This window comes from Guillardia theta (genome assembly GCF_000315625.1).
Source record: "Guillardia theta CCMP2712 unplaced genomic scaffold GUITHscaffold_139, whole genome shotgun sequence".
Lineage (NCBI taxonomy): Eukaryota > Cryptophyceae > Pyrenomonadales > Geminigeraceae > Guillardia > Guillardia theta.
This window is the reverse complement of record NW_005434535.1, coordinates 6,625-19,488: the sequence shown is the minus strand read 5'-3', so window position 1 is coordinate 19,488 and position 12,864 is coordinate 6,625. Positions and strand designations below refer to the sequence as shown.

The 12,864-nt window shown below is 55.1% G+C and overlaps 3 protein-coding genes across 3 annotated transcripts in view; 1 reads left to right on the top strand and 2 right to left on the bottom strand.

Moving 5' to 3' along the window:
• Nucleotides 1-1,588, top strand: part of GUITHDRAFT_155640 (hypothetical protein) — a 2,331-nt gene extending 743 nt beyond the window's left edge. The window contains exons 2-7 of the mRNA XM_005821660.1: nucleotides 528-661; nucleotides 717-791; nucleotides 866-938; nucleotides 998-1,038; nucleotides 1,300-1,389; nucleotides 1,444-1,588. Coding sequence (XP_005821717.1) covers nucleotides 528-661; nucleotides 717-791; nucleotides 866-938; nucleotides 998-1,038; nucleotides 1,300-1,389; nucleotides 1,444-1,488 — 458 coding nt within the window. The 3' untranslated portion in view covers nucleotides 1,489-1,588. The remainder of the gene's footprint in view (nucleotides 1-527; nucleotides 662-716; nucleotides 792-865; nucleotides 939-997; nucleotides 1,039-1,299; nucleotides 1,390-1,443) is intronic.
• Nucleotides 1,589-2,322: 734 nt separating this feature from the next.
• On the bottom strand, nucleotides 2,323-2,571 carry GUITHDRAFT_54831 (hypothetical protein; the record flags this gene model as incomplete). Its single annotated transcript, XM_005821659.1, has 1 exon — nucleotides 2,323-2,571. A coding segment is annotated over one exon (249 nt), but the record flags the coding sequence as incomplete, so codon positions are not given.
• A 2,646-nt stretch (nucleotides 2,572-5,217) lies between these two features.
• GUITHDRAFT_90376 (hypothetical protein) lies at nucleotides 5,218-7,090 on the bottom strand (the record flags this gene model as incomplete). The annotated part of the gene is made up of 4 exons (XM_005821658.1): nucleotides 5,218-5,805; nucleotides 6,003-6,059; nucleotides 6,370-6,518; nucleotides 6,785-7,090. 4 exons carry the CDS (start codon nucleotides 7,088-7,090, stop codon nucleotides 5,295-5,297), a joined length of 1,023 nt encoding a protein of 340 aa, XP_005821715.1. The 3' UTR covers nucleotides 5,218-5,294.
• Between the last annotated feature and the right edge of the window lie 5,774 nt (nucleotides 7,091-12,864).

The following is a 12,864-nucleotide window of genomic DNA, read 5'->3' as shown; positions in this document are numbered from 1 at the left end:
GAGGTTATGCTTAGTAGGAGGACGAGGACGAGGAGAGGACGACGACGACGAGGAGGAGAGAGAGGACGAGGACGAGGAGAGGCAGGAGGAAGAAGATGATGAGGAGGAGAAGGGCGAGGAGGAGGAGGAGGAGGAGGAGGAGGAGGATGGGGAGGGGGAGGAGGAGGGGGACGAGGAGGAGGAGGAGGAGGAGGAGGAGGATGAGGATGAGGAGGAGGAGGATGAGGAGGAGGAGGACGAAGACGAGGGGGAGAGGACGACGACGAGGAGGAGGAGAGAGAGGACGAGGACGAGGAGAGGCAGAAGGAAGAAGATGACGAGGAGGAGAAGGGCGAGGAGGACGAGGAGGACGAGGAGGAGGAAATCAAGAGGGAGGGTTTGAAAGGGAATGCACATGTGGTGGTTTTGGTGTTTGATTGGCGAAAATTGTAACTGGATATATGTTGCACGGCAAGGATACAGATATATGGAGGATGTTGTAGATGATTTTGATGCCATGGCATGTTTTGACGCCCCTCTTCCTACAGGATCCTCGGAGGATCTCAACAAACCAGGGGCGATTGGGATGGAAATGGTGGAGCAGTGGGCGAAGTTCATGTCAGAGCAAGGGATCAAGAACATCCTGTGCTTGTTGAATGAGGAGGAGCATACCTTCTTTCAGGTCGAACCCGAGAGACATCTCGTTTCCATCTGAGCTTACATAATCATAACTCTAGAGCCCGGGCTACAAGCAGAGTGTTGTTCAAGCTGGATTCGAAGCGAACAAAATACATCTGGTTGATGTCTACAAGGTATTCTTGCATCCTCTTCTGACTCGTCCATGCCGCTTCATGCTCTCGTGGTTATGCCATGATCGTGACGACAGGAGGGATCTGCTGACGAGATCGAGAAAGTTCTGAAAGAAGCGAAGAACGCAGGAGAGAAGCTTGTCGTTCATTGTACGTGCTATCACAAGCGTGTGCATGATGATTTTTGTATTGATCTTTGGCCTTGTCAGGCAGCGGAGGGGAGGGGAGGACTGGCCTTGTCCTTGCCTACGTGAGGAAATCTCTGTCGTGATACCCCCTAGCTCAGTTCTGTGATTGCTTTGCATCCTGTCAAGCACCGCAGAATGCTTTTTACCTCTCCCCTTCCATCCTCCCATTCCGGAGAGACTGTCTGGGGAGCTGCGATCCCCGTCTTGCCCTTGATGTATTTGTTCGTTATACTTTAACATCCTTGCTCTTTCTGCATGTAGCTCATCCTGTCTATTCTCCCCCCGCTGATCTGCGCGGTCTACTGAAGTGCTGCTTCCTCCAGTGGTTGACGCTCGACTGTGGTCTCGACGCTGCAGCTGCATGCGAGCAAACGGTGAAGACTGCTGCCAAGCTTGGAGTTTCGCGCAAACCGGTAAAATTCTGAGATCTTGTATCGGCCGTGCGACCGCTGATGCTGTCGCGAAAGAGCGAGCAGAAGTTGAAGAACTTCATCGCACAGCGCAAGCTGTGAGGCAGACGCGAAGGAAGGGAGACGCACCGAGAGGGGGAGGAACATTGTTTCTTTGCCGTGAGACTGAAAACGTCTTCAATGAATGATTGGTTGTATGCCATGTAAAAGATCATTGTTGATTGTTGTGTTGCTTGTATGTCATGTAAAAGCTCATTGTGCTCTCGGGATTCAGCGATGGAAGGGCACCCCAGCATCTTGCGTGATGTCGAGATTTCCAGTGTTCAAAGCCACTCGAGGTTGCAAACCCGTTCTTGATATTTTAGCCCACAATGCTCCCATAAACAATGAAGAATTACGAAGCTTCACAGGTTATGAGCTCAAAGGTAATGCATTTCAACGTGTTTTCATGATCGTGCAAATGTCTCTGGTCTCCTTGACTCCGTTTAGACTGAGACAGCGCTTCATTAGGATCTTTCATTCGAACAATTTTTACAAGTTATATCGCACAGGCAAGAAACATGCGTCAGCTCAGTCTACTTCTCTTAGGTACGAGTCCTCATCACTAGTCTCATCATGGAAGCCCTTGCTCCTCGTTGTGTCGAATTCCATGTCATCCAAGGGGTCTCGATGATCTACCGTGACGCTCTCGGCCGAAAGCTCCTCGAAGCACATCTGTACAGAGCTGTTCGACCCGACGTGTATTGACTCGTCGTCGGAGGCAGCAGCGACCAGGGACTGCATCGTCATCATCGCTTTCATTACCACTTCCTCCTGCTCTGACTGGACAAGCGCTGCTTCCTCGCTCCATGGACTCTGTGACGAGGAAGCGTGCTCGAACAGCAGGCTGACGTCATGGAAGGAGAAGCAGGTGAAGGGCAGGCAGTACTTCATCCCGGGCTCTGCCATGATGTGGTTCCAGAACGAGCTCCCGTCACTCCTGTACGATAGAACGCACCGCGAGCAGCGCTCCGATCCTCGAAGCGCTTTTTGTACAGCTTCAACATCCTCCAAGTCCGACGATTCTCCCGCGAAGAAATCCCAGCGACTTGACAGGAGCTCTGATCGATCCCTCCCAACTAGCCGGCACATTGCATCCGACACGAACACGACAGGGAAGTCGTCTCGGGAGATGTCAACCAGCATGCATGCCGGAATCTCCCTGCCCATGGAGTTGAGTAATGTGGCAGCAAAGCAGTTCCAGTCTTCGGCATCATTTGCTGAATCAGCTTCGATAGGATCGTGCATTTTCGCCAAGTTCTCAGAGCAAAGATTTTAGAGCAAACCTCTTAACCGAAAGATTGTTTCGCAACTGAAAATTCTCGGATACGTCCTGCTCGACTTGTGGACTGCCGAGCTGGTTTATCTTCAGCAGCCGTCCTCTTCCTTTTCCTCTCTCTGTCTCTGTCTCTGTAACTCTGTCGCTCTGTCGCTCTTGGCTCGTATTTTCTTGTTCGAATCGATGATTTCTCCCTCTCTTATATCCTTTCCTCCTTCCGCTCCTTTGACTGGGTCTACCCTACCACCGAAAACCAATGACTGTATCCCAAGTACCCACCAGATTTCGAAATATTTGTTCATATTACGGGTATATTTCCCAGATAAAATACCGGTACTACAGCATATTTTTCGTTCTGTACCGGTCCATTTGCTTGCGACGTCTTCGTACCCCCACCCCATCTAAAATGAACCTAAACCGATAAACTCGATTCGCCATCTTGGGTAAAATAGGTTTTAAGAATAGGCCGCTGATGGATATTGAGTATGAATAAGAGTGTTTTCATAATTATATCGCTCCGAAACGTCTCTTTTTCAGGCCCACCATGGCATCCACATGGACCCCTCCATGCTACCCTACCCTTCCCTTTGACAATATAAGAAAAAGTTCCGGAGATTTTATATACCCCACCCTTTCGGATCATCTACGATACGATGAACTACACCTGGTGGATATTCCAAGGAGGGGTAGGGGGTAGTGGACAAGAGGGCGCTTCGATCGAGTCATCCGTCAGCCAGAGCTAGTAGTAAACTGTCACCTCTGTCTATCACGGCTCTGAGACGGCCGATAACCCCCACCCACCAAAAATCTGTACTTCTCCACTCCAAGGTAGGGGTAGACATCGCAGCCGAAGGGTTGCTCTTTCGGTTGCGGCTGTTTGAGTTAACTAAAGTATTTCAGGGCCTGCCTCAGAGGAACCATTTTTGCCTACTCTTTACCCCTGCTTTTCGCTATATTCGGGGGGGTACATTCAACTTTGATCAAATTTAGGGATTTCGGGCCTCCTTGGACTACCCCACCACCTGATTCCTCTGGGAATACAAGGGCTGATAGCAGTCAGTATTGGGACCCACCAGTAAGGGCGTGCATATAATTGTAGATTTGAAGGGTGGGGTACTAGAACCTTTGTCCCTTTTGACTCGCAGCGGTTCGCATTGTTGCTCCATAAGTTGAAGCAGTCCTAACTTGTCCTTTGGGAAGGAGGGGTACCTCTGTCCAGAAATTACCCCTACTCAGTAGGGGTAATTTCATATAGGAAGTAGGGGTAGTAGTACATGATGAAATAGGGTGGGGGTATTGATTTGGGCGGTCTATGTCACTCCGACCGGCGCAAGAGTCCGATCGGACGCTATGAGACCCGGAGAGTTCGCAAGGAACAGCAGCCGGAAACAGTAGTAACTTTACTCAAAGTTAAGTTAACTAGTAACAGCACGGTAGGAACAGTAGTAGTACTACGGTACGGTAACAGTAACAGTACCGGACAAGGGAGTCGGTACTGTTCAACGGTTACTCAGCACAAGGGAGTCGGTCGACCGGTGACCTTCAAGTTCGGAACTTGCTTCGACGATCACTGAGTCACCCGGTGTTAACTCAAAGTTAAGTTAAAAATCAGTACGAGGAAACTTTCATCCGAGCCATTTAACTTACGGTACTGGGTAACTGAGCCCGCCGCGCGGCGCGGCGTGCTGTGGCCCATGAGCGGGCCCGGGCGCCGCCGCTGCACCGGCGTCCCGGAGTCCGGGGAGTCCTGCCGCCCGGCCGCCACGCCCGGACTCCGGGAAGGGCCTCTGAACTGATCCGTGAGACTCGCGCTCATAGGCACTGTCACTGAAGTTGAACGCGGGGTGACCCGCCCAAGTCAGACTGGAGGCGCCGCAAGGTGGAGATCAAGTTTTCAAGTTTCCAGACCGGGCACACTGGCAGGCTGCCGGGTGACCGAGCTTCAGGCGCGCGGCCGCAGCCTGAACGGTGCCGCACTCAGCGGCAGTGCGGACCCGCGGCTGACTCAGTCAGCTGCTAGTCACTGAGCCGGGCCGCCCCGGCCTCGCCCGGACCGGGCCGGGACAGTGCCGTGGTGCTGAGCCGCGGCCCCTCGTCCAATCAGCCTGCCAGGCTGAGCCCACCGGGGTCGGACCGTCACCATGGCCGCGTGACACTGGCCCCGAACCGTACCGTACGGTACCGTCCCCGGTACGCCGCCGGATACCGGCGGTACCCGGCCCGCCGGGCCGCACTAGTACACAGGGGCCGTACTAATTTACCGTGAATTCATTCAATCATCGGAGGCAAAACTCAGTGAAACCGTCGGAGGCCCTGCCCTCAGACCGCTAGACGGTAAGGTGCCCTGGCACCGTCCGGGGCCGACACACTGCAGCAGTGCCGGCCCGGCAGTGCCGTGTACAGTCGGATCGGACCGTCGGCAGTGACTGTCCGCCGCCGGAAGCCTGCACAACGGCGCGGCGGCAACTGATGACAGTGCTGCGTCATAGAGTCACAGTGCTCGGCGGCCGCCCGGACTCCCGGGAGCCCAGTGTGCACCAGTGATCACAGTGGCGGGCCGGCCTACCGTCACTCCGCAGCGGCCCAGCGGCTACTTGTGCTCAAGCATGCGGTACCCCATCCACCTCACGCGGCTCTCCTCCGGCTTCGCCATCTCCTCCTCCATGTACTGCAGGATCGCCAGGGTTGGCCCGTCGCCCGGCCGCTTCCTCAGGCAGTCCCGGAGCCTCTGCATGGCGCATTCCCAGTTGGCCTTGGACCCGTCAGGCCCTCCGAGGTAGACGGAGATGGCGCGGGAGAAGTCGCGACGGAACTCAGCGTCTGTGCTGGGAGCAGCTACTTCAAAGAAGGCTCTGCTGGACTGGAGGGAGGAAAAGTCGATGTCGTCGGGAACTGTGCCTCCCCTGCTCTGCATCGAGGGCTCGTCGAAGGTGTAGAGGTCGATGGGAGAGGAGCTGCCCTTGACAGTGACCCGGTCGATGAGGCGGCAGAGCCTCTTGATGTCCCAGGAGAGGAGGCCGACGACGTCGCCGGACATGAGGATGGAGACGCCGTACTGCTTGGTGGCTGCCTCGAGGCGAGAGGACATGTTGACGTGCGGGCTGAGGGAGGCGTCAGAGAGGACAAGAGGGGAGAGAGGGAGGAGAAGGAGGAGAGAGGGAGGAGGAGGTGGTGGAGGAGGAGAAGGAGGAGGATGTGGTGGAGGAGGAGGAGGTGGTGGTGGTGAAGGAGGAAGGAGCGTTTGGAGTTCTGGTGGAGGAGAAGAGACAAAAAAAATGATGAGCATGAGGCAAGTTACCTGAGATAGGAGACGTCGACCTTGTGTTTGGAGCCAATTACACATTCAACAGCCCAGCTGAGCCAATCACAGTAAGACCCCAGGGAGAACAAGGAGGGGAGAGGGGAGGAAGTGGGAGAGGAGGGGGAGGAAGTCGAGGGGATGACAAAGGGGAGGAGAGAGGAGAAGAAGACATCGAAGGAGGAGCAGAAGGAGGATGAGAAGGACAATAAGGAGGATGGGGGTGAAGTTGAGGGTGAGTAGAAGGAGGAGGAGGAGGAGGAGGAGGAGGAGGAGAAGGAGGAGGAGAAGGAGGAGGAGGAGGAGGAGGAAGAGAATGGAGGGGGGGGGGGGTGGAGGAGAATCAGGACGAGGACGAGAAGGATACCCGAAGTGCAGACCGAATCCCATCCTCATATGCCCGTCCTTAAGAACCTCCTGCGCAGCCTCCAAGTTGATGTGCTGACTCAGCCGCTCGTCTCTCGACATCTCTAGGATGCACTCGACGTAAGGACGCCATCGCCGACAGCGATCTCCATGGATGGTGATGTTTGTGTTCGTGTGCTTGTGTGTGTGTGTGTGTGTGTGTGTGTGTGTGTGTGTGTGTGTGTGAGGGAGGGAGGGAGGGAGGGAGGGAGGGAGGGAGGGAGGTGAACAGGATGGGGCAAGAGGAGGAGGGCGAGGGCGAGGGCGAGGGCGAGGGCGAGGGCGAGGGAGAGGGCGAGGGAGTGGATGAGAAGGAAGAGAATGAGGAGGAAGAGGAGGTAGAGAAGAGGGAGAAGAAGAAATTGGCGTCATCGCACCAGGAACGCATCCCCGATGTTCTTGTTGGGGTCGCCGTGGGATCGTATCACACAGTCATGCAGCAACCTGGCGACGCTGTTGACCAGCTTGACGACATCTGCCTGCAGTTGCTCCGTGAGGAAGGTAAAGTTCCGGATGTCGCAGAAGCCGAAGAAGGCGTTGACGATCGAGCCAGGGCGGTTGGTCGCCAGCGCCGTCATGGCGCCGGTGGCGAGGCTGCGGGAGATGACGCTGGCCCCAGCCTCGCCGAAGCCCAGCTGAAGGAGGCGGGCGAGGCTGAAGAGACCTCTCTCGATCTTCTTCATCTGGGGCTGGAGGTGCATGTCGCAGGACAGGGGCTCGAGGGGCGTATCGACCATCTTGGTGATCTTGTTGGCGATGCTGTCAAGCGGGCGCACGATCTGGTGCCGGACGATCCCAGCAAGGCTCCATGAGAGGAAGAAGAGGACGGAGGACACGAAGACTGCAGTCAGTGCTCTCAGCCCAGCTGCCAGCCGAGCTGACTCTCTGAACTCCACGTGGGCGATGCAGGGGGCCTGCATGCCGTCGAAGTTGTCGAGGCGTATGGCGATCGCCTCCGGGGGGTAGCTCCGCATGCTCCTGATCTCCTCCTTGTCCCCGTAGACGGTCACCCCGTCCAGCTCGAGGTACAGCAGCCGCATGCTCCTCCTCTCGTACCCGCCCACGTAGAGGTCCAGCACCTTGCCGAAGGACCTGTCAGTCACCTGCCGCCCAGCTCCGGACACGAAGGAGATGCTGACGATCTTGAGGTCGTTTTCCAGCTGGAGGTTGAAGGACGGGGCCATCCTAGCCTGTCCGAAGAGGAGGAGGACGAGAATGGCGACTGCCGCGCAGCAGCGCTTCACGATGCTCCTGTGCAGCGCATGGTCTGTGAACTCCTCGTCCGAGCGCTCCCAAACCAGCTCGAGGGGGATCCAGAAGCTCGAGCGGTCGTGCCTGGGCTTCTGCTGGATCTGAAGAGAGCATGCCATGTGCGTGCCCGCCCTTGCTGCGTGCCAGGAGCGAGCGAGCACGACGATCCTGACAGGGTAGGAGAGGGTCCATTGCAGGGAAGAGATCCAGAGAATGTCGGGGAGGATGGCGACGATGGACATGAAGTCCAGCCAGAAGTAGATGGAGCCAATATAGCGCGGCTGGTTTGTGCTTCTCATGATGAACTCGGTAAGGAAAAACGTCCAGCAGAAGCGAGTCACAAAGGTCACGAGGGTATCGTAGTGCGGGGACGAGCTGAGGTACTGATGAAGGTCGGGGACGAACATGACATAGCAGGTAGCCAGCCAGGAGACGAGGACGACGGTGGAGGAGTTGAGGATGGTTGTGATGTCCAGCCGTTTGGGCGAGACGGGAGGAATCAGGAGGTCTGTGGAGGTTTTGGAGGAGGACCGTCGAGAGGTAGCGCTGACGTGTTTCCAGGATGATCTCCTCCTTCTCGGGTACATCTGCACGTTCAGATCCGGCACTGACATGCTCATATCCTTAGAACACATGATTTTCTTGACCAGAGATAGCTTCCTTGAGGGCTTCGTTCCTATGTAGGGGGAGAGCGGGAGGAGTGAGGAGTTCCTCCTAAGCGCCGAGACGAAGGTCGGGGTGTGAGGAACGGTCTCCTGGTAAGCCTTGGAGAGCCTCCTGTACGAGTTCGAGCTCCTTCTTTTCTTCGCCTCCTGTGTGACGTACCAAATCGCCTTCCTCCATCGTGCCTTGGCCAGGCTGACTTTGGGAGAGGGCTCTGGAGTGGTCTCGTTCGAGAGCGTGTCCTTCTTCGGCTTCTGCTCCTCCCCGGTGAAGGCAGGCAGCGATGCTCGTTGCTCCTGCTCAGCAGCCTCGGACCTGATGACGGGGACATCGAGGGTGAAAGGAAACTCCTTCCTCTTCTTCTTCCCCTTCTTCTCCGCGCTGTCTGGCTTGTCCTCGGCTTGGACCAGCGGGCTGCAATCTCCCATGCTCGCTTCTCCTCAGATCATGGGAGCAGCAGCATGTGTAGGATCATATGATGGAATGAGCCTTCGGAGTCACATGAAACCGATGACGATGCTTTCCAGGAACCAAGGAGGGAGGGAGGAGGGTCGTTTGGAGGAGGCGACAAAGGGGTCAGCAGTGCTCAGCTTCAGGGGATGCAAGCCAGATGTAAGCCAGTCTATCTTCAGGTTTTTGTTCAGTCTTTCAATGCTCCTGCACTTTCAGTCATTCGACATGATCGAGCCTTCCACAACACATGTGCCAAACATGCACAATGTCAGTGCCATTCAAAATTACAGTATTGAGCAAACTAGTGTGGAGCAGGAGAGGAGGGAAGCAACATTTCCGACAAAACAAACAGTTCAAGTCTTCCTCTGCACCGCTATTACTCACTACCCGGATCCATCAGGAAGCGCAACTGTGGCTGCCTTTTTCCAGCTACCAGTTGTAAAACACCAACACTTTGCTCCTGCTCACTCTCTTTCTCCTTATGAGAGTTGCTACCAGTTCCAAGACTCCATCTTTTCATGATGCATATCTTGTGTACCACCTCTCGCATTCTCTACCGACCTGTCGCATCAATTCTCTCCTTCGGTCCTCCATCGATCCCTCACTGCAGCCTAACCCTACCCTCGAGAAATGCACTGGTTGGATCGGTCTTGCCTCTTCCTCCCACCGTTCTACACCGGCACCCTTGTAAGGATGCCCCGCTACTGAGCATCTCCCTCCTCCTGCTCCCCTCCTCCTCTCCCTCCTCTCCCTCCTCTCTCTCCGCGCCCCCTTCATACACGCGCATGTTCATTCCCGGTCCATACTTTTAGCCCCAAAGGGACGAACTTTGAAAGGAGGGACTCCGAAATAACCTCAATATAGCTTAAATTAACTGACATTCAATCAAATTAAGACGAAAGTGAACACAAAGTCGCTAATATTGACTAAAAGTGTGTCAAAAACAGGATATATCATAAACTATTTTAAAATAAGTCAAACAATACCAATAGCTCTGGTACGAATGCTGATTACAATTGATATTATGTAAAAAAGACCGCGATAAATCTTATTTTCAGTCTTGTCTGATGAGATTACTACCATCATATGACTGGATATGCATTTATTATAACAGTTTTTGTTGCTATAACTATATGAGACTTTATAAATCCTACAGAAATCAAAACTTCTGGTACCTATCAAAAATGTTCCAAGACTCCGCCTGCCCCCCGGGCCCCGGGCCCGGGCGGCGGGCCCGGCGGCGGCCGGGCGGTCCGATCACCGTACCGTCGGACCGTACCGCCGGCCAGCGGCCGGCCGCCGCCGCAGACTCCGGTCGCGCCAAACTTGGAATTCCGAGTTCAACCCTTTACTCAAAGTTAAGTTAAAAATCAGTACGAGTTCCGAAGTTCAACCCGGGGTGACCGTCCGGTCCGTCACCGTGGCCGTGACTGACGCCGGGTCACTGAGTCACTCAGCGCCAGCCGGAATGAATGAAAAATGCCGCGTGCGGTTGCGCGGCCATGCCATGCTGTCACTGCCAAATCAGTCACTGCCCCGCTATGGGCCGAGCCTCGGAGTCCGCCGGAGTGTCGGACGGTCCAACTTGGCAGACGGCCGCCGGCTTTGACCGTGACGGTGACACTGAGTTAGTGACTTGACGTTCGGACGGACACGGGTGACGGTAAACGGACATGACTCCCGTAAACGGACTCACCGTCCGGTACGGTACGCGCCGGGCGCGGCCGCGGCGGCCACCCGGGCGCCGTGCCACGACGACGGTGACGACCGTGAGCTGCGGCGCACTCCGCACATCCGGAGTCCGGCGGCGACCGTATCGGACGCGGCGCCGGGCGGCACGGTTCGGCGGCGCGGCCGCGCGCGGCGGGCGGGCATCATGTGGCATGGCATGGCGCCCGGCCGGGCGGCCGGGCGCGGCGGGCGCGGCGACCCCGGGGGCCCGGCCGGCCCGGCTGACGGTCGCCCGCCCGGCGCCGCCGCGCCGCCAGGAAAAGTTCCGAAGTCACCGAGTCAAGTTCCGAGCCGGGAATTCTCCTCAGCTCAGGCTCGCAGTCACACGGTGAAGTGAACCGCCGGCCCGACCCACGGCCCCGTCGCCAGCCGCTGAGCTGGGATGTCACTGCGGCACCGTGGCTCGGCGGCGGCCCGCCCGGGCCGCGAGGCTCGGAGTCGGAGGGCCGCCCGCCGGCCGCCGGGACGCCCGTGACTCCCGGCGGCGCGGCGCCCGCCGTCCGTCTCTTTTCGCCGTATGGTATGGCCTGTGCGACAGTTACTGAGTGTCCGACGCGAAGTTCAGGGTCAGGGTCAAGCCGCTCTCAGGCTACAGGCTAGGCTCAGAAGGTCGGCTCTGAGTCCTGAGTGCTAGTCGCTGACGGTTTGGAGTTTTGTGCGATTGCAAGTTAACTCCTACGCAAAACAGTATACAATGCTATCATCATTCTTTTACAATATGTTCAGCTATGATACAAGATTAAAATACACTATGATAATACAAGCAAACTGCATTACATGGTCCAATATGGGAAATGCCTCGCACCAACATTGTGAGGAGCTCTTCACTCCTCATTACGAGACAACATCTGCAATATTTAAATGTAGCCGTCTCATACACACGTGGATGTCAATGCCTCAGACAGGCAGATCTGACTGGCGGGAATAGTCAAAGGTTCCATTCGTGTTCCTGGATCTTTTGTGAACCTCCTCCTCCGTCTCTGAAAGACATCTGCCCATGTACCCGGGGAGAGAGGACGGATAAAATTCAGGTCATTTTCGTGCTCAACGACGTTCTCTCCGATGGAGTTGAGGAATATATACTTATTCGAGAACTTCTCATAGCGCTTTGCCCATTGCGGGGCCTGCCAGTCAGCCGTGCTCTCAGCATCGAGGCTCATACTGGATCCATTCGCGCAAGCAAACTGCAAAAAGGTAAGACAAACGATGCGCTATGCATTAAACAGGAGGCTATCGCACCTGGGATGAGATTCCTCGGCAAAGATCGGAGGAGTAGCGTTTAACAGCCCAAGCACCCAAAGGGCGGTGGCTCGAAGAGCTTCCTGATAGCGCATCATGCTCGAGGGATATGAGAACTGTTTGGTGATGCCAGGCAGTAGCCAAGGAAGAGGAGAGGGAGGAGAAGGCAGGTTGGAACAGGGACCAAGAACGGGAGAGGGGCGTGGGTTGATGAGAGGGGAACGAAGGGTGGACGCAAGTTGGAAGGGGGAGATTCAAGGGTGGGGTCATTTACGAGGGAAAAAGGAGGGGAATAGAAGAGGGGTTGTAGATCGAAAAAGCATCATTTGGTCAAAGCATTGTTTCTGTGAGTCAGCAAGAGGAGGAACTATAAAACCACATTTTTTAAAAAGGAGGCGGCCATGAGTCTAACCCCCCACCCCCCTTGGAGAGGATTTTGTTTCGTCATACCCCATGGAAGTATCAGTGATAGGGGATATTTTGTCCGGTAGGGTGGGTGACCCCGGTGTGACGGTGAGTCGCATCACGGTGTACCCTCCACTCTGCAACAATGTTTTAAGGGGCAGTTTAGAATTGTTATAGTAATTTCTTGGAGGCTATCTATGCAACGGAGTTGTTTCAAAAATACTTTTTGGTCATGGAACCCCTCCCTTTTTAAAAGTCTTCTTGGAATGAATCAAAGGCAAAACTAGAGCATTTCAATGAGATACCACCATGTCATGGTATGAAAAGACTTTATTTCAATTTATTTTGATGCATCTATTTATCCAGGATATAAAACTATTAAAAGATATTATATGGCGGAATTAGAGTACCGGTCTAAAGCAGCACATTGTTTCGGATTTCAGAGGGTAGGGTGCTTAGTGAATCAGGTTCCTTCTGGGCTACCCCCCGTAAGGTAATTTATACCCCACCCCCTCCACTTTCTTGGTACCCGTCATTTTATACCACCCACCCATCCATTTCACTCAAAACATAGGTTATCTTCCGGGTGTTCAGAAGCTCCACCATCACCCCACCCCTCCAATCGAGAATCGGTTCATCTTTTCAAGCCTTCACTCAACTCCCAGTGACCGCACAGAGGAAGGGCACGGCAAACCTTAACCCCAGTCACCCCCGC